Consider the following 21,061-nt stretch of genomic DNA (forward strand, 5'->3'; position numbering starts at 1 on the left):
CATATTTTCCAAAATCATATGCCACTAATGATATGAAAGTTTCCCATTCCAAATAATAATAAGAAATTTGGTCTAAAGCTGTGCACAGAGTTCATAGGGGGAAAACTTCAGGATGAAGTATCAACCAGGAGTTGCTCTACAAAGAGTGCTTCTGATGAGCATTCAAATGCATACAGGGAGCTTGACAGGTCACCAGCAGAGAACCTTTGGCGCTCCAGATATTATTGGGCTACAATTTCCATCTTCTTTGAAAATTGGCTGTGATGGCTGTGGTTGATGGGAGTAGGAGTCCAATGTCATCGGTAGAGGACCACATCTCTGCTCCCTACAGTGTAGCACCCTGCATTGTGTACACCATGTCATGGAGCTTTTTTGCATAATGAAGTAAAAGGAGAAACCCTGGCACTTATTTGAATTCCTACATGTTCAAGAACAGATAGGTGAGATCTCCTTTGTTTTAACATGCAAAAGAAAAGTAGGGAGACAGAAAGTCTATGCTGCAGCCTTCTCTCTGAACCAGAGGAACAGAGAAACTGCACTGAACTCTTCCCTGCTGTTCTCCCACCAAGCTAGCTGCAATTTGGCTAGGTCATTTAAACTAAGGCTGTCTCATACCTTACCTCGGAGCTCCCCGTAACCCATGAAAACCCCAGGATCCTAGATTACTGCCAGCACAGAGGAAACATTGCCGAGCAAGATGACCTGTGGGAGATCAATGCACTGACTTTTTCCGAGGTAAAGTGAGAGGAGGATCTCAGTTTGATACAAATGTTTTTGCTGTGCTGCAGTGTGACAGAAGAAGCAGGTGGCAGCTTGAAGGACGTTATTCTGAAGTCCATTAGAGCTGTAGGATCTCCACCCTTGATGTGGGGGAGAATGATTTGTGGTGGCTTAAGTGTCCTATATTGTATTCCATCTACTACACTTTCTACATTTCCACGTCTGAAGTGAAAAATGATTAAGCCAGCAACAATACTTGTACTTGGATCCAAGCAGCAGTCAAAGCAACGGAATTACAACAGTTTGGATACTCAAAAACATATATAAGTGTTTAGCTATTGAAAATGAAGCGCTTAATGGCAATCAGTCTTCCATACCTACATTGGCACAGGTTACAAGACTGGGGACAAATCATACAGTTATTAAAATTAGACATTAACAGAAATGGTCTGCTTTGGAGTGTTTACCAACATTGTTACGTAGTACAATTCTCCATTATTCTGTGAAGTAGAACCAGCAAGTTATTTTTCGAATAAGGCATGGCCTGCAAGCCAGAAATCAATACCTCCGATGGTGTCTTTTTCAAAGTACATTGTTAGTATGTTACAGAAAAATGTTGTTTAAAAGATTGTTCCTGTTACAGGAAAAGTATGTCATTAAGATTTGCAATAAAAGGTATCAACAGAGAAATTATTAGAGAAGGATGTTCCAGAAGGTGGGGGTTGGGGCAGAAATGATGGTGACTCCTCATTGCTGTGCAATAGCTGTTGACTAACCCATTTTTATTGCCAGCATGAATGATATATGTACAGCATTATTAAAATGGCGAATCTTCTAAAAATGATGAGGTCTTTATACTGCAAACACCTTCATCAAACAAGTTCGAAGAAATGTGAAGTATAACGAGTTCCTACATAAACAATGACATTTCAGAAGTCTTCTACAAAATAAAATACACTATACCTATTTTCTCTTCAGAGGGCCTATATAATACACTAATAATCAAAGCAACTCATTTCCTATTTGAATGGGTTTAATGTTGTTCTTCTTTTTCTTATTAGTATTTATTGACTTTTCCTCCATGAACAACCATTGTGGTGGGGATTGATATACATCTGAAAATAGAATTGCATTCTGATAGCAAAATATGCACAGCCGACACACACATCAGCATTAATATAAACAAGCTACTGTGTTTTATAACATTTTTGTCTAACAAGAGTCAAGGAGAAAGCTGAAAGGTGACTACAGCATGTTCTACAGTCGAATACCCTAGTCTCACTTATTTGTAGTAGGCAGGCTAGTTGGCCGGCTTATGGCTGAATAATGTACTTACCATCCTCAGTGGGCACATAAATATTCAGATACAGGCAGTCTTCGTTTTGATCTTGAACATACGTCATCACAGTATCCAAGTTGGCAGTAAACCAAACAGGCAGCATGTCGTTGAGCAGTGATCTCTCATCCAGATACTGTGGGCAGACAGCAGCAAATTGTGTGGCATTCCGTGTGCCGGTCCAGGAGGAAGGAGGCTCCGGGGGCTGGAATCGTCTTTCCCCAGTTGGAGGAGAAGCATAAGGGACTCCCAAGTATTGCTCCACAGGACCAAGTATTTCATTGGGCAAAGGTGTTCTTACACCACGTATTTTGCCATAATTCGTGGTTACGACTGGGTATTGTGCTTGTCCATCGATAAGCGTAAACCGTATCGCTAGAGCAGTTATCCAGAAGAGGAAATTAGAATTCAACATGACACAAACAGGAGTAAAGATCAAAGGCAGCCATAAGAGTCCCATTGGCCTTGACATGATTTACATCAACATTCGCAGGCCTCTGTCTTCCACACCCAGATGGAGAATCAAATTAGTCGGGAAAGCGGGAAAAAGTGAGGAGGGAGGGGAGTGTGCAAGTGGGGGGGAGGGGAGGGAGGAGTTGACCAAGGAAAATAAAATAAGGGGCAAAAACAATCTTGCCAAGGCAGAAAGAAGCCCCCAAAATGAGTGTTGTATGTGTATCAGCAGAACGACCATAGACAGATCCCCGTGGCACAAAAAGCAAGGGAGTTCTTTTGCTTAAAGCCCATCCCTTGGGTCTGCTTCTATTTTGGTGCTGATATCACAATCCAAGAATCAGAAGTGGCAAGATGTTCAACATTTACTCTGCTACGCTGGCACGGTGGCTCCTTCCAGTTAACTCCAGCATGATGAATCAACCTGTGCAATAAACAAAGAAGGGAGAGGGAGAATTAACATACACTCTGCTGCTGACAATATTTTAAAATAAATCTTCAATTTGTTTCCCTGCCATTTCATCACCTTCATCCATTTCTGCTAGATTAACATCATGCTGCCATTTAAGGATATAAGAATTCTCCAATGCCTTTCAGTCCAGTGGGACATACAGCTAATGAGAAATGCTTGAGTAGCACACCATTTAACGGTAGCTGCTATCTCCACTGGGCAGTGACACTGCACATTTCATTTCTCAGCAGCTATATAACTAGCTGCAGAACCATCTGCTGTCTGTGTATGTGAAAAAATAAATTTTAACTTAGAGAAGATTTCAGTGGCATTGAACAGAGGGCACTAGCTTTGATTACTATTTTGTGCATTGACCATTTATTTACATCACTGCTTCAAAGGGGCTCAGAGCAGTATATATCGTGTCTCCTCCCCATTTTAACCCAGAAGCATTATGCTGAGTGTGACTAGCACAGATTTGACTCCAGGATGCTGTAGTCCAATATTTGAAGTCCAATGAGTATCTACTTCAGCACACTGGGTTGTAATTTAGGGTCTTTTTATGCATTTCTCCCCCTTTCCCTGGCTTGTTTCAAGCAAATGCAGAACTGTAGCTGACTAAAATGTAGCTGTGGTGTTGAAAAAAAGTTCTCTTAACATCATTCACATGCATACAATAGTAGTGAAAGAGGTCAAAGGTGGTTTAGTCACATGTGTGAAAATGCATTGCACCTCTTGCCCCATGCAGAGTCAAGCTCAAATCTGAGTATCTTTCAGAACAGTTTGAGATGACTTGTTTATACTTGTTAGGCTTAGCTATTTGCCTAACATTTTAATTGGGACTCTCAGTGGCTATGGTGGTTGCTCGAGAGTAACCAGGCAGGACTCTGACCTGTCATTTACAGGCTTTATTCTTGGTGCAAACTATTTACAGTGAAGAGTGTAGTAAGTTCATGTCTGTCTCAATCGCTAGCAGAATCTGGGAGTGGTCGGTTTGTGTATGCTGGGAGGCCCCAGCATAAAAGTCCTGTCACCCCCAGCCTTTTCCGACCCTCCCTGTGCCAAAAACTACTGCGCAGAATGGGCTCTGGCAAGGGCATGCTTTCTGCCTCTCTGGCTTGCTCAGGCTCAATGTTAAGGCTCTCCCTAGCATCCCCTTGCCCCTGTGCTTCTTCTCCACTGGAGGTAGGGCTTTCCTCCTCGCCGGAAGAGGAACTGCTTCGCAAGATTTTCGGAGGCTCTCTATAACACAACTGCCCTTCCATCTCTTGTCTCTGAGCTGATGGCAGTTCCCTGACAGGGACATAGGCAGAAGCAGCCTTATTCTGGTTCATCTTGCTCTGTATAGTCTCCATTGATCGGAATCAGCTCCCCAGTATTCCAAACAGGGGTCTTTTCCAAATCTAAGCATGTGCTCTATCACTGAGCCACAGACCTTCCCTGCTTATTTCTATCCCTGCCTACTTCTCTGCACATTTTTATGTATAACCCTACCGCAAGACCTCGGAATGAGACAGCTGAAAGAAAATCTACTAAAAAATAAATAACTAAAGCAAATGTGAAATGTGTTAATTTTTCCATTGTCAAGGAACATGTTGTCATAGCTACATTATTTTAGCTATAAAATGTACTCAACACAGAAGTGTCCTTTCAAGTTCCTCATTAAGATGCAATTTTCCACATAAGGTCCAAAATATTCAACAAATCCATGCCAGGGTTCTTTAAAGAAGTGAGCACTCAGCACTCTCTATCTAGATAACTCCCTCCCCCACATTTGCCCTGAGGAAGTGGCCTAATTTTAATGTAGGACTTTGCTTACACTGTTAAATGTCAGGACAGTGACAGGAAGTTTCCGTAGCATTTAGACTCGTATCAAGCTAACCTAAAGGAAAATGTCGGCTGAACTGTATGATTGTTGCATCATGGAATACACAAAAACGTAATATGAGAAACATTTTCAGTCAAAGGAAAAGCAAACACGAGTGATTCCACTCCACTAGGGACAGCACCCCGACTCCAGCTAAAACTAAACTGTATTAACCACATTCTCATACAGAAATTCATTGAAACTAAACTCTAAGAGATCACTGAGCACATTGGAGCAAATTTTCCCATCTGCTGGGAGGTACTTGACTTCCTCTAACAGTAAACACGTATGCACACAAGCACACACACAAGATTATTGGCATTATTTGTTTATATATCTTAAGGCTTCCTTTTGTGTGGAAGATTGTGGAGTAGGGCTCTTAGGATTCACAGATACTGAATTATGTCACTGGTCTCTCTAGCTCAGAATAGAATAGAATTTTATTATTACAGTCACAGACCAGTTCCAGGACACTTACAATATCAGGAAAATCATAAAACACAACAGGAATACATTGAATTGCAATTGGGTATAACAGAGACAATTCAGATATAGCGGCAGTTAAAAAAATATATTAAATCTTGATCACTAAAATATAACCTAAAATTATTATTTAAAACCTTAATCATTTTGGTAGCACAACTTGTTCCCTAAGTTTTATGGCAGTCGCACAGAATTTGGCCAGAGTATCTCTAGCTCAGTATTGTCTAAACCAGCAGACAATGGCTCTGTCAGTATGCAAATGCTTTTATGCTCTCTTTAGAAGCATAACCTTTAATGGGGACATCTTGCCTCTCTTGGTGCTCTGCTTTCTAGAGTCAGCCAATAGGGGAGTTGCCGGAAGGATGAGTGTGCACCTTTAGGACCAAAATTTGAGGCCCAGGTGAGAGAATGGTATTTACTGTAGTGGTGGGCTGCCTGAAGAACCTAGTGGTTATTTTGCTTTATCTTTTCGTCTTTTTCCTTGAGTTTCATATGAGTGAGATCTCTTAGGTCTCATAATGAACCACTGGAATGCATTGGATACTGTGGGTATTATAATACAGTGGTACCTCGGGTTACAGACACTTCAGGTTACAGACTTTGCTAACCCAGAAATATTACCTCGGGTTAAGAACTTTGCTTCAGGATGAGAACAGAAATCGTGTGCTGGCGGCGCAGCGGCAGTGGGAGGCCCCATTAGCTAAAGTGGTGCTTCAGGTTAAGAACAGTTTCAGGTTAAGAACAGACCTTCAGAACAAATTAATTTCCTAACCTGAGGTACCACTGTAATATTACTGGCATTGGATATTGCTAACTGACCAACTGGTATGTTTTATGTTCATTTAAACATTTGCCACTGTTTTGAATTAAATGATGGATTTATCATGCTGTATTGCAATGTATTCAAATCACAGTTATGGCATTTCAGTTGTCTATCCTGTAAAATGCTTTGGGCACCGATGTATTTGTAGAAAATGTGGTACGCAAATACACTGGCCCTGAATGTAGGGATTCAGACTGGAGTCTTTGGCAGTCCTACCTGGAGATACCAGGTCAAAAGACCTGACATCTTTTGAATGCAAAGCAAGAGATCTACTGCTCCAAGTCTTTCCTACTAAATGATGTGAGCTCTTTTTGCAGCCTGAAGTAGTGCATCCCAGGCAGAGTTTCATTACCATCTGTTGTTTTTTAGAACAGGGCCTTAGAGTCACCTGTGATAGGTCATGAAAATGTTGACCTTTTGCAATTATGCTAGCAGCTCTGTTGCTTGTATTTACTTAACAGTAGGGGAAAACATTTCTAAGCTACTCCAGAGCTTTTCACAGCCTTGTTTTAAATGATAGTTATACCTTCTGAGTTTGTTCAGGAGAACATGTTTTCCTAGATTACCATGCATAAATAAATGGCAGAACGACAGCAACAACAATCTCCCTTCCCCAACCTCACCAAAGACTTTGCATGACACACAGATTAGCTTTGCTTTGTTTGCTTCCTCTAAGGCTGTGTTTGCCAATGGGTGGTCTTACAGAGAGCCAGTGGCTTCCTGTGTCTGCCTCTCCCTTTTCACAGGGCAACAGCTGTGGACAAGGAAAGGAATAGATGGTTGGAAAAAGGCAGGACACACAACATGTGGAATTTGTCCCAGAGTTACTTGTCCTGATATTGGGGGGGATACAGTGCACAACTATAAGAATTGGAGCAGGGATGCTCAATGATGTGAACAGTTGTGCTTTAACTGCTATGGGCAGAATCAAGGTAGTAACGTCTACCATACAAGAAGGCCCCTGTATGGATTCTGTCCATGCACACAGTCCTTTACACAGCTGTAACCTCTCAACTTTCAAAGTCCAAAACAACATTCCCTTTGGAAATAAGGGTAGGGGACTTCCACTAAATGCTATTGGCAGACCCAGTACTCATGAGTCCTGATCAGACAAGGCATAGTCCTCTTCTCATTTAACACTTCTGCTACAATTTTTCATTTAAGAATGTCTGGTTGGTTGGTTTGTCTTTGCTATTTACTTTTATTTACACACACATGCGCGCACACACACACACACACACACACATCTCAATTCCCATTTGATCCATGAGCTAATGTGTGTGTGTGTTGCATTCCAGTGTCAAGCCAAGTTAATACCACCCTTATCATACTTTTGGATGCTATACAAAACAGTTTGCCTCCATCCAAAACCCCGTGGGATAATGACGTTGACACTGGATTTTGTGTGAGCAAAACAGGCTGACTTATTCACTTTACCCTTCTCTCAGACTTTTCTGAGACTGCATTCAAGATCTGTAGATTCCAAGCACACATAATGATTACTTAGGAAAGTCTGAAGCTCACACAAGTGTGGGGTCATTTGTGAATTAGGTATAGATCTCCTTGATAGCAATGTACTTAAAGCTTAGACTACAGGAACTGGCTGGTAGGAATGAGTTATTATTACTCTTCTGTATACCTATATACTTTTCTACAATCAGTCTGAGTAAGAATAGGAAGTTAAATGGACTCATAGTTTTCCCAGTAAGGCAGCTCCCAGGTTACTATTCAAATAGCAAGCAGAGAAAGGAGATTAAGGCATTGTCATTTCAGTGACAGAAGATCCGGTTCTTTATCCTTTTCAATCTAGAATGGATGAAAGACTAAAAATGATCAATTACAGAATGAAATCCAGTATTTCAGAAGTGGTGCCAAAATGAGAATGGGTCTTTTCTGTATGATATATTTCACTACAAAATGGAAAATACAGTAGAAATGCAATTTAATTAGATGAGCAGAGGCTTAGAATCCTGTCTTATTCCCCCTACAGGAAAGGAAAACAGATAATAAGGGAAGTAAGACAGAATTTTATTATTCATGGCAAGTCCCTAGTAAGAAAACATGCTGTCTCAGTGCTTTTCTGTAATAACAGAGCTAAACCCGTTAAAATGATTTGCTTGACAGCCCCTATCATCCAGCCAAACACATAAAATTTAAAAATGTCTTCCAGTGCTTAATTACATTTTTGCACATCAATGAGCTTTCAGAATTTTAACTCAATTCAGCATCTTTGTTCCAGAAGAAGGAGGAGTCAGAAAACAAAAATAATATTCAGGAGGAAAATATTCTCTTTCCCCACAAAAAAACACAAGCACATGTGCCTGTGCACATGTACACACACACGCGTTCTCATTTGTTGAAACTTTCAACAAGTGCTATCCAGACAAAACATTCCTACAATAAGGATCATACAGACAGCTTTTGGTAGAAGTCCAGTTAACAGAACTTCTGCAGCCAACCACCCTCCTTAGTAATGAAAAGCTGAAGGTCCCAGGTTCAGTCCCAAGTGATTTGGTAAAAGACTTATTTTTCTTAACTGATAATAGATTTTGTGATTGTAAAGAGTTTTAAATGTTCATAAGTACTAATAAAAATATATTTGTTGTGATGGCACAAGGTTAGACCTGGATGAATATTTCCTGAGAGATCAACTGATTATATAAACAAAACACTGAGCATGTTTAGGCATCTTACTTTGTTTTCATGTGTCATTGTTTTCAAGTTTTATTATGTTCCAGGGCCTAATTCAGAAGGAGTCAGCTGGACCAGATGCAGTAGACTGTGGCATTTTCTTTACTAGACAAATCTACTGAATTATCACTTTCTGAAATCGTTTTGAAATTCACACCTATCTGAATTTTGCAATGCAGTTCTCCAACAAAGCAATGTTTACAAAAATGCATATATTATGGGGAAGTGTGCACAAAAAGAAATATATTAGTGAAAGATAACATACCGATAATGCATTATATCAGGGGAAATTACTTGCAAAAATATGTACTTTAGTCAAAACTGCATACAAATTTGTGTTTATTAGGAGAAATCTACACTAAAATGCTGATGAATTTTCATTACATTTTTAAAAATAATCATAATCATAATGCCAAATTGCTGTGGAAATCTGGAGAACTGAATTCACAATTGGAAAAAAAAAGATAAACAGAGAACTGAAAGTGACAGGTCCATCCATCCCTAGCCACAATAGACGCCTGGCAGAATGCATTCACTAGGAAAATCAGAAGCTCTGCCGTCCTGAACTAGGACATTTTAAGTGGTGGGTTAAAAAAAAAGAAAAAATGAAATGATCTGGCATCGTTTTTCTATACTATTTAGTGCTTTAGGTTTCTGGCCCATTCCCAGCATCCTTTAGGATTCTTTATAATCTAACAAAACCTTATAACTTTTTTTTCTTGGCATGCCCTGTAACACAGTGCTCTAGGCAATAATATTTATTTTCTTAATTGCTCAGTGTCACTAAATCCAATAGCCCGTAGCAGTTGGCTGAAACTAGGCAGTGGACAAAAATAACACTTACATTAATCTCCAAAGCTGGTATGAACAAAGTACATGACTCATAGGAGAATGAGTGGCACAATATGGCTCCGATACAAAGAGGTCAAGCGTACACACAGAATTCTAATGGGTGCATATTTTCCTATTCCCTTTGTTGTTTAGGGCAGCTATGCTTATGCAATGGAATCTTTGCACATAGGTGCCTATGTAAATGGGTAGTTTAGCACAGGAGCTCTGTGTGCACATTTCTGAATTGTATTCACTTAGGGTGCCTCCAGACCATTCCTATTTTTCAGGAAGGATTCAATGGCATACTGTAGCTTTAGATTTTTTTCAATTGAAGTGGATTAAGTGGTTGTTAACCAGTGCAACTTTTTGTGGTTTGGAAAGTGATGGGAAAATGAATTTAAAAGTGTGGGATGAAGAAATAATTAATGGGATCCCAACCAGGATGGGTGTAGAATGAATATTCATTGTCATATAACTACCCTGTAAACGAATAAGAATGAATGTTTAATAAAGACCAAATTTATTGTGCAAGCAAGTCAGGATGAGTGCTGAACAAACAATTTGTCTGGAGGAGCTCTTACTCTTTTTAATTCATCATATTTGCATATCATGTTTCCCCTAAGGGCAAATGATTTGTGTTTGTCCCATTTTAAACATACAACATTCTTATGAAATAGCTTCAACAGAGAGATAGTAACTAGCTCAAAATAATTCAATACGCATCATGGCTGAGCAGGAACTTGAACCCAGGTTACCATAGTCCCAAGTATTTCTAGCATCTTTAAAGGCATTTATAAATTGCTTAATATTTCAAAAATCTAAGTGGAGTACATTTATGTTAAGAAGTATCAATAAGAAATGCAGTCCAAAACCAATAAAGCAGCAACATAAAACCATGTAAAATAATAAAACAGGTATTAGGGGATTCACATAAAACAGGTCTGATAATACGGGTCAAGGAAAGCTTGGGCAGAGATAAGTCTTCACACCACATCTGCAGCAACTGATGATTTGTTATGGTTGGGTCTTTCCTACCGAAGCAAGACAACGCTGGCAGCAATTAACTCAGGTTTTATTACTCAAAACACACAAATCACTCTGGAGCTCAGTCACTCAGCATCAGCTTCCAAGTTTGCTGTTGCTGAGTCTGAGGTACGCCCCTTCCTCCTCCCACTTTTAAAGCTCCACTTATGCTTCCTTTCCTGTTCACATCTTTCATTAATCTTTGCAAGCCTACACACCTGGGGATGGGCAATTCCCGGTAGCGCTCCCTCTGAGTCTGAGCTACAGCTGTCAGTCTGCATCTTCTCCTTTGAACTCCCCCTTCCCTTCTCCTTGTTCTCGGCACTCTCCTTGTTCTCTGGCTTCTACTGCAAATTGGCTCCTCCTCCCCCTTCTGCATTCCTGCCTTATTACCTCCACCTGTCTCTCCACATTCTCCCCCTCTGTCAGCAATGGAACGCAGCTGACATGATTGTTACTTTGTGTATGGCAGAGGGATGGGTATTCCACAGAAGAGGGGCAACTGCAGAAAATGCCTGTTTTCAGATCAATGCTCTGTGATATTATGAAGGGTCCAGTGCCATGAGTAGAATTTTCCCCAGATGATCTAAGTGATATTAAAGGTCTATGCAGGAATTATTTTAGGTAACCTGGTCCCGAGTTGTTCAGGGTTTTTATGTTAACAAGAGTACTGTAAACCTGACTAGGTAGCTGGTTGGCAACCAATTCAGTTACCTCAGCACAGGTAAAATATGTGGACATCTCAGCAACCTCGCTGAAGCATTCTTCATCAGTTGCAGCTTCCAGGTCAACTTCAAGGGAAGTCCCATAGAGCACATTGCAATTGAAAGGTTACCAGTATAAGGATCACAGTGAGCAAGCTATCTTTGTCCAGCAGTGGTTGCAAAAGTCACATAGGTTGCTGTGTGGACATAAGTGTTAACCACGTTCCAAGGGAAAGTGTTGTGCTAGGTACCTCTAGCTAAAAACAATTTGTCTGATTCAGGACAGAAAACACGGTTGTTATGCATCGCTCAGCTAGAATGCTGATAAGTTATGCAAAGGCAATATAGTCACAGAGATAAGTGCTGGTTGTTCTGATTGGTTTTCCCTGAATTATCATACTCTAAATGCCAAGAGAATGCTCTTTTATGGCACAATCAAAACAAATTGGTGACAGAGAAAGTAATTATACTTGGCAATCATAAACAGACATCCCCAGTATATTAATCAGTTAGCAAAGGTACATTTGGAAAATAGTATGGTAGAAGACCCTGCAACATTTTGAAGCCTATTTTGGGCAGAGAAATTGGGGCACCATTTCAGCCAATTGTCCTGAGGTGTGTGGATAAATTCTTCAACAGTTTCTCACAGTAAATAAGGTCAAAATTAACACCGACAGTGGAACGGCTTAGTTGTCCCCCACCCTCCATTGTTTTTTGTTTTTGTTTTTGGTTTGGTTTGGTTTCTTGGCTGCTGCAAATGTTTTGACATGCTGGCAATCATTTTCCATAAGCCACAATGCCTGGTGTTCTTCTGGGGTATTGGGGGTGGGGATGAAATTGTGATCAACACAAAAAATGTTGCTGTATATTCAGCAAAGTGGCCTTTCGGGGAGAGTGAGAAAAGGCAAGATATCAGAAACATTCTCAGGAAAAATAACCTCAGAGAAATTTGGGCTTAGCTCCAGGTTGGTTGGCTGGTTGGTAGGTTTCTGGGCCTGCTAATCATGTGTTCTGTGTTCTTATCCTTTGAGTTTCATTTGGCCTCATCATCACACAGATCCTGCTTCATAACTAACAGACCAGCCAGGATGTGGCATTTGTACAGAAATGCCTGCAATGGGGAGGTGGTGCCCATTTGGCTCCTGCCTCCCTACATCTTAGTTGCTATGCTGTCATGTGCTTTGCAGCATGGGGGGTGGGGGTGAGAATTGGTTGCGCAATTTTTAATCAGGTTCCTCAAAGCTTGGAAAGTCTTCTTCTCACTAGCTGTTATTGCTCCAATAATTTCTGGAATCCCAGCATGTTACTGGTCACAAAATGGCTGAATCACAATTTTTAGGGTCATTTCCCTCTATGCTTTCCCACAGTCAAGCTGGAGGACAATTATTTTTGCCATCAACACAGAATTCAGGAGAACTGACAAGTTTGCTACTGGGGCCCCTAGGAGTGCAACTAATTCCTACAGACATTTGGATCATGAAAGTGACCACATGTGTTTATAGGTTGCCAGCAGCAGGATATCCAACTAACGGCGGTGTTCTTCGGACAGCATGAACTCAAGCCAGGCTCAGATATGCCTAAAGAGTTTGTCACAATGTGTTTCCAGTGTTAATTAATTCCCAAATGCAATGTTTTGATATCCAGTAAAATAGGCCAACATTTAGGCTTTCCAGACTCTGCACTGCACTTGATGGCATGTGGAGTGGCTTTCCCTTGCTATCTTCAATTATACATCTCATTGCTAGCACTATATTTCATGGCAGAAACAACCTATATGTGGTATTTGATTTGACTTAAATGCATTAAATGAAAATTCAGTAATGTCTGTTAGCTTTTAGCTATTCAACATTTGATAATAAAACCTACACATTCCCATTCCTGATGCTCCTTAGACAAGGGGGGGAGGGGAATGAAACCATATAATCTCAGGGATAGTACTGTTTTAGGATCCATCTAGAATTTAGCATTTCCCAGAGGAGCTATGGCATACTTCTGGCAATTCCTTCACTGATGGAAAGCCGGGCTAGGGACCAAAGGTTTTTAACCAATATTGCAAAACTGAATAGAGAGTGTGCTTTTCATATAAATAAATATTTTATTGGTGTGTTGCATTTACTTATTTAAAATTATTAAGAGGACAGAGATATGACTGAGCAGTCTGAAAGCCTGTGTTGGACAGAAATTCCAAAAACAACAACATGAAGATCTTTATTAAGAGATATAGTACTGGTCACAATTCCCATCTTCCTCTTACTACTGCAACCTGTCCATTTGTTTTGGACAAACGAGGCAAAACTGATGAAGCAGAATTCTTCAAACAGACCAAATATAGACCTTCAGATTCACCAGAACCTGAAAATATGCACAACCTATGCAAACATAGGCAACTTTGATGATGAGAATGAGATGCCAAATTATATGATTGATTGATTTTTTTAAAAATGTAAATACAAACAGTTTGACTATTATATTGCAAGAACACTGTGGAATGTTTTCTGCTGAAAAAGAAACTCTCTACCTTCCTGATTTACCAAACAGCTGTAACATTTTCTTTTAGGGCACCAATTAGCATAATTGAGGTGGATTGCTTACATTTGGCATGGAAATAGACTGATGCAGTTATGTCTCATCAGTTAAAATCATTTTATTGCACTGCTTTGTTTCAGCAGCACTCAAAGTTTGGAGATCAAAAACATTTTGTCATACATGATGTGACAAATCAATGTTTATGAACTTCTCTAAGTAAACTGAACAATTTTAAAATTACTCACATTATCCCCCCACCAAACATCATCGCCCTCAGTGAAGATAAATGAGTTGTTATGAACATTTAACAATGTTGCAGGTGGGGAAGTCACAGCCTGCAAAGTTTTAATTCTTAAGTATTTGTCACAGTTTGATTGGTACCATTAAAACATGTCTATATTCCACATTTCCCCTCCATCCCTAACATGAGTGATTTCCAACATCATTAAGGTCAACTTAGAAAACCTGTTTGAGGATATACCTTAATTTAAGCCACCTTCACGCCAAAAGAACAGTGATCAGTACTTCCAAAGTTGCATAAACCATTTCTGCAGGACACATCTGCTATGACTTATTGTGAACACTGGATGGTAAATATAGGTGTTTAACCTTTCTTCTATTTTCCTTTCAATGCATAGAACCAAGTCTAGAAAGCCAATCCAGAGTAGAAACCGAATCCACATATGAAAGGCTGCTTCCATGCATCAAGGTATTTGCCTTAGAATTCCTTTGGACACTGAAAGAGGCAGCCACATTTATCTAGCAAATGCAGGTCTCTATATACAGAAACTTAATATTTGCCTATAATGGATTCATTGCAAGTCACCATCACCAACCAGTTTCATAACACTGTCTTTAGTGATTAGAATTTTCTGTCACTATTGCTATGTGCTCCAAATGAAATAGGGCTACTGTAAAGTCTCTGAGTAACAGAGATACACTAAACTATGGAGATATTAGAAGTCTGGGTGCATAGAACACCAGAGAAATTTGAATTAAATTTCTAGAGTTTAGAGAGGATACTTGGATGGATCCATACTTGGATGGAGTGAGACCCTCCACTCACAAAAGGGATTTGCTGTTTATGAGAGTGCACTGTTGCTGATAGAAATAGCTGTTCCATGAGTGGAAGAACATGTTTGGATCCAACCTTCCCCAACCCATCATCTCCTAAAAAAACAACAAGCAAACAAAATATCATTATGTGTAATGTGGCTTTCCCTTAGCAGAAAATGCTTTCGTTTATTCATTCAATTCACACCACCATTTTTGCCAATTCCCATACTGACTTAAACCTTCCATCACCTCATGGAAAGCTTTTTCTGAGAGTGGGGGGGCAGGGTTCCTCTGGAACAGAGATCTTGGCAGTGGGAGCCACTGTAGATAGGGGGGGTTGTCCACCCAAAAGCAACTTGTGGAAGCGATTTCCACCAAGGCAATGTCACCATAAAGGACAACCCAATAGTATTAAAAGCACCGATAAATATTTCAAACTGCTTCATATACCAACTGGGGGAAACTCCAGATGTTGTCAAACTACAGCTTTCATCACCCAGGTATCAGAGGCAATAGTCAAGCATGGTGAGAGCCATGATAGTAATACTTATAATCACATCCTAAGATAGACCAATCTTATGATCACCATAGGGTGCAAATAAAAAAAAAGTATAATTATGCCTTGTCTGAAGACCACCTAGTGAGCTTGTGGGTAAGATGAGATTTGACTCACAGATTTCACCATTCATACATTATACCAGCACTCCATAATTCTAGTTTCTATAAGCCCACCCAGCCTCATCTTTGCATTGAAAAAGATTATTATCTTACATAGCTTACAAGTAATTCATGAGACTACACACTCTTGATAGGGCAGGTTCTCTTTGGCAGCCATTAATTTATAATTTGAGGAACCACAACCAAGTATATTCTATGTCTAAGCAACAGCATTCAATTAATAGTTGTAATTTGCCCTGATGCCCTCATTTATTATTGCTGCTGCTTCTTTCTTAAAAAAAGAAGTTCACAGTTGTATCCTGGTCTCACTGACCCACCGTAAATTTTTAAATGCACAATTCAGCTTGTTTTGCTCTCTTTTCTGCTTAGATCAGTTCATTTCACGCTCACAGCCTCTGAGCCACTGCATCTATTAATGGAAGCCCTGTCACTAGCAATAATAGCAGCTATGTCTCAGAACATATCACCCCCATCTGTGTCACCAATATATAGACCTATCAAAATCAAAAGCTTTACTCACAGCCACCATAATAATACACTAATACCAAATGTTCTCATGGGCATTATTTTTTTGTTTGTTTGAGCTTAGCTAAACAAGGAATAAGGACTACCTCAATTTTCTTTTATTGCACAGTATCATAAAAACAAGAAAATGATAACAACAACAAAACAATTGGAAAAGAGGAGGAGAAAATAAGGGGGGGACACAATATCTTGACCTTTTTCATCCTTTAGATAAAACAACCTAAAAACTTCAGAGAAGGAACTAGTCCACAATGAGATCAAGGCCCTGAATTTTATAGTGGTTTAATCTACAACTCCTACACTACTTCCTTGGAATGTCCAGTTCAGCATCTATGACCAGATACTATAGTCATGAAAATAGTGCCTTTCAAAAACCATATGAGAAAGAATCAAAGACGCATAATCTCTGATATAAAAAGTTCAGAGCCAAGTAGAGGATTTTGAGTAAAGTTTCTTTTATTATTTTACAGAGTAAGTGTAAATAACCAAAGGGAAATGTTGCCAGATATATAGTATGCATGATTATTTACACACACACCCAAAAAATCAGAAATCCCCTAACATCTCTGTACCATGATCCTGCCACTCTCAGCACCATCCAGAGGTGCTTTTTACCAAATCAAAGAGGTAGAATATTCAGTTATGTCTCATCTGCTTTGACTCCTGAATAAGTGAAAATGATTAAAATGTTAACTGGGTTTTAGGGAGGACTACTATAAAAATGCTTACAACAGCGTTGCAGCTTTAGAAGCCTTCAAATTCTATCTGTGTGAGGTAGCATGATGCCATTTTAGATGTTAACACATTTTTCCCCCTGTCGGAAACAGAAAGAGGTAGAGATTGCCCTTCAGTAAAAGAAATGACAGCACGCCATCTTAAATTAATATGCCCACACTACTTTTATCCATTTTTAAAAACTTTCTATGAAGGTCAAGATGCCTCCAAATGTTATTTATCAAGGACTCAATCATGATCATGCTTTTAAATTTCATTTCACTCTTCCTTTCTCTCAGAATACCTGGACATTATTAAGGTTTAGGGAGAGCCTGTAGTCCTCCCACCATTCCTGCCTTTGCCCATGCTAGTTGATGCTGATGGAAGTTGAGTTCAACAGGTTCCTTGCTCTACAGCATTTTGTGTAAGGCATGCATGCTATAAGCATGCAGGCATATGGTTTCTAAGCCAAAGTGATTTCCTTGTAATCATACATAATATTCTGTTCCTAACTTCCAGGTTGTTTTTTAATCCTCGGAAGACAGTATGCCTGAAGCTCTTGGTTCTTATATCCTATGTGCTTTAAGGTTCCCAGTGTAGATTATTCAAGCCACATAGCCCAAAGCAGATCTATAGACAGTAACAAATTAAATTGTTATATGTAGTTTATAACTTATGTTTATTCAAGCAATGTTTGTCTGAAGAGAGTCATTAGACATACATAACTTGAGACACTGTGGCAACTTACTTTGTCATTGTTTTACATTATTTCTGCTTTTTCTGAACTCTTCTTGATCACCAGCTTGTAATTTTTAAGCTTTCTGACTTTTATTTAATCTGCACATCCCTACTTAACCAAATTGACCTTTGCTGACCATTTGCAGTACTTATTTAGACTTAATCTGCATGAGTTTCAATTGCTCTCTTCTCAACAATCTCAACATGATAAGCATACATAAGAAGCATATGTATGCACAAAGAAAACGTCTATGTCAAGTGACAAAGTGGGGTTGAATTCTCATATTCTAAGAATTGTACAAAATGCTAAAAAGTAGAAGAGATTTCTTGTCCATTTTACATTTTTGAAGGAAACCAGTGACGTCGATTAGCACACTATGCTTAACCAAACCAATGGGCCAGTTTATACATCAATCATAGTTTAATCAATCATGGCTTATTAACATGAGAATCAGGCAAACATACTCTCTCTCACTTGTTCCCCCTTCCTTTTATGTGCCAGCTTCAACTCTGCTGCCTTGCTTTCTTGAAATTACAGTTATATTCAAACCAGGAAACTGTACTGTAATCTTGGGTTGCCAACTAACAAAGGAAACTAGGGTCTGAGTTTACTGAGGCTATAAATATGAAGCATTTAGTGACTCACTTATATGTTGAAGGCAACAGCCCCAATCCAAAGCACACAGAGCTGTGTGCACAAGGGGAAACGGACTAGGTTTTCTCCTCAGTTATTAAATTGGGATAAGATTTAAGTAATCTAAGTCAACGACAAGGTCAGTGTAATTTATTTTATGCATTTAGCTGTTAAATAAATAAAATAAATTGCAGGAGCCTTTGACTTAAGCTACCCAAACCTCCACTATTGAAAGCTAGTTTGCCAAGATGTTATCTTCTTATTTGTATATAGTTATCCCAGTTATCTCTGATGATTAAAAATCCTATATGATCCAAATTTAAAAATTTCTAACCAGCTTCCCATGTCTAAAGATGTTGAGCTAGTTTCTGCAAGTGCCCTTGAGATCCACACAAACAGCCAAACACAACCCAAATATACTAATATGTGGCTGTGGTTTTGTTTTGTTTTGTTTTTAAGACACTAAATATTAGCCTGTCCTTTCAGAGGCCTATTTGAGGAGTCACATAAATGACAATAAAACAACCTGAAAAATCCCTTCCATGTAGCTAGATTTCACTACTTTGGACAGCTCCCTACGCCACACGATTGATTATATTGTTTTAGCAAGCAATATAAAAAGGTAACTAATATAACACAGCAGATCAATAGTAAAGACAAAATAAAAGGTTACTCAAAACAACAATAATTTAGCAAGAATAAATTAACAACCAAGACACTATTTACTATGCAGAATAATCCAATAACAAGCCATTATCTTCAGTTTTTATAATTGATGAATATTGAAAGAGATGCAATTAGCCTAATCACAGCAAATGCTAAAATATTACCACTAACTAACACACAAACACACAGCAGTATTTGTTGGCTTACAAATGTTCAGGCGATCTACATGAGTTACAAGTCGGAACCAAACAAGTGTAAGTCCTCCTGACTTAAACTTAACTAGAGCAACTAATCATTAGTGGGTCAATTTTGCCATAAAATAAATATATTCCAAACTTTAACTAAATACCACATGTAGTTAGTATGTTACTATACTTTCCTACAAAACAAAAAAGAGGAAAATTTGTACATCGGCAAGCAAGTATTGTAAGATTATTTAATAAAAGATCCTCTGGGTTTCTCCTATTCTGGGACAGATAATATAAAATTATTAAAGTAGCTTTCAAATCTGTTATGGATACCCTTCATTCTTTTAGAAGTTTCTTAGTGAAATTTCCAGCACTGTAGGACAGATTTGTGGTGTTGATTGCTCAGTGCTTAACCTGAACCCGGTTTCTGCCACAGTTTCTTCCTTTTTTGATTAATTTGGGAAGATAGGCACTGAAGTGGCAGAGCCCAAAACTGCAGATGAATTAAGGAGTATCACCTGTAATAGCTAAACAAGTATCAGAAGCAAGTTGACAGGATTAGCTCATGACTCCTCTCAGCACACGCAATTGTTGTTTCAACAACCTGAAGATCAATCGATACCATAGCAATTCAAAGCAATAGTATACACAACAAAACTAATTTAAGGGAAAGCACCTTAGATTTTTCACATATTTTTCCTTCGGATCAATATAGCTTGACTGGCAGATCAAGGACCTTATAAGCCGGAAGTGTAATGTTGGTTCAGCACAGAGAAACGCACTGCAGATGAATCGTGACTTTGAGATTTAAGATTTGGTGCTAAGCTGGTGTTTAAGATAAAAGCATAGCTCTGAGTTGTTCCCCTGTTCAGGAGTGGGTTGGGGGACAATTTCTGCTAACTCCCCCTTCCACATGCAATCTTTTGGCAGTGTTTTATTTAATATAATTTGAATTCTATGGAATACAAATTGTAATACAGTAAAATGCAATGTAAGAAATATAAGAAACATTAACAATACAATTAAAAACCATGGTATCTAGCACACTGTATTACAATTGCTACCACAGGGAGAAAAATAATACATGACCCATCAAGACTATTGGCAATTTTCAAGTGGTTTGAGAACTAGTGATTACACAATTATAAATGGGACATCCACCTTAGCCGGATTAAGAGGTTTGGATAAAAAAGAAAGGACAGGGCTATAGGGAATGGGAAAGCAGTTCAAAGAGCATAAACCTTTTGCATATATGTAGTTCCTTAATAAATCATTTTATATCTACAGTGACCAGCTCCTCATTACAGACAAAATGAAAAAGAAATATAAGAGATAGGAAACTGTAGCAAAAAGATGGAATGTCTCAAGGCCCCAGCAAAGCTGAAACTCATTGGCAATGCAGCAGAATACTGGGGGGGGGGGCAGAAATTCATTATCTATATAAAAGCCAGAGAAAGCAAGTTTCTCATAGGCATTTGGTTGGCCACTGTGAGGACAGGATCCTAGGCTAGATTGGCCACTGGCCTAATCCAGCAGGGCTCTTCTTATGTTCCTAATGGGTGAAAAAGATGTTCCTGGGGAGAGAGAGAGATACCATAGCACCATAGCATGCCGTTAAGCTGGTAGGAACAGGCTAATTTTCAGTAGTTCTAAACAAATTTAAGTGGCACCTCAGGGCCCAACAAGAAGGGAAACAAATAGAATTCTTTACGAACCTTAAACTGGTGGGCCAGCCATGAAACTTTGAGGCCCTAGGTCACTAATTAAGTATTTGATAGTGTTGGGACTTTCAGATTGTAAACTTTAAAAATCTATAACTCCTGGGAGACCATGATCTGACTTCAGAAATGATAATCAACTTGAACGATTTACTTTTGTAGTAAAGTAATGCAAGATTTGCATTATGCAAGATTTAAGAGGAAATGAATTCCAAATGTTTCAATTGAAGCAGTAA

The 21,061-nt window shown here is 39.1% G+C and overlaps 1 protein-coding gene across 4 annotated transcripts in view; it reads right to left on the reverse strand.

The window, feature by feature from the left end:
• The window catches only part of NLGN4X (neuroligin 4 X-linked), a 154,979-nt gene that overhangs the window by 115,242 nt on the left and 18,676 nt on the right, over positions 1-21,061 (reverse strand). For all 4 annotated transcript variants that reach the window (XM_083612125.1, XM_083612127.1, XM_083612124.1 and 1 more), the window contains exon 2: positions 2,057-2,933. In XM_083612125.1, coding sequence (XP_083468251.1) covers positions 2,057-2,528 — 472 coding nt within the window. In that variant the 5' untranslated portion in view covers positions 2,529-2,933. The remainder of the gene's footprint in view (positions 1-2,056; positions 2,934-21,061) is intronic.

This window comes from Podarcis filfolensis (genome assembly GCF_964270895.1).
Source record: "Podarcis filfolensis genome assembly, chromosome: 4".
NCBI lineage: Eukaryota > Metazoa > Chordata > Lepidosauria > Squamata > Lacertidae > Podarcis > Podarcis filfolensis.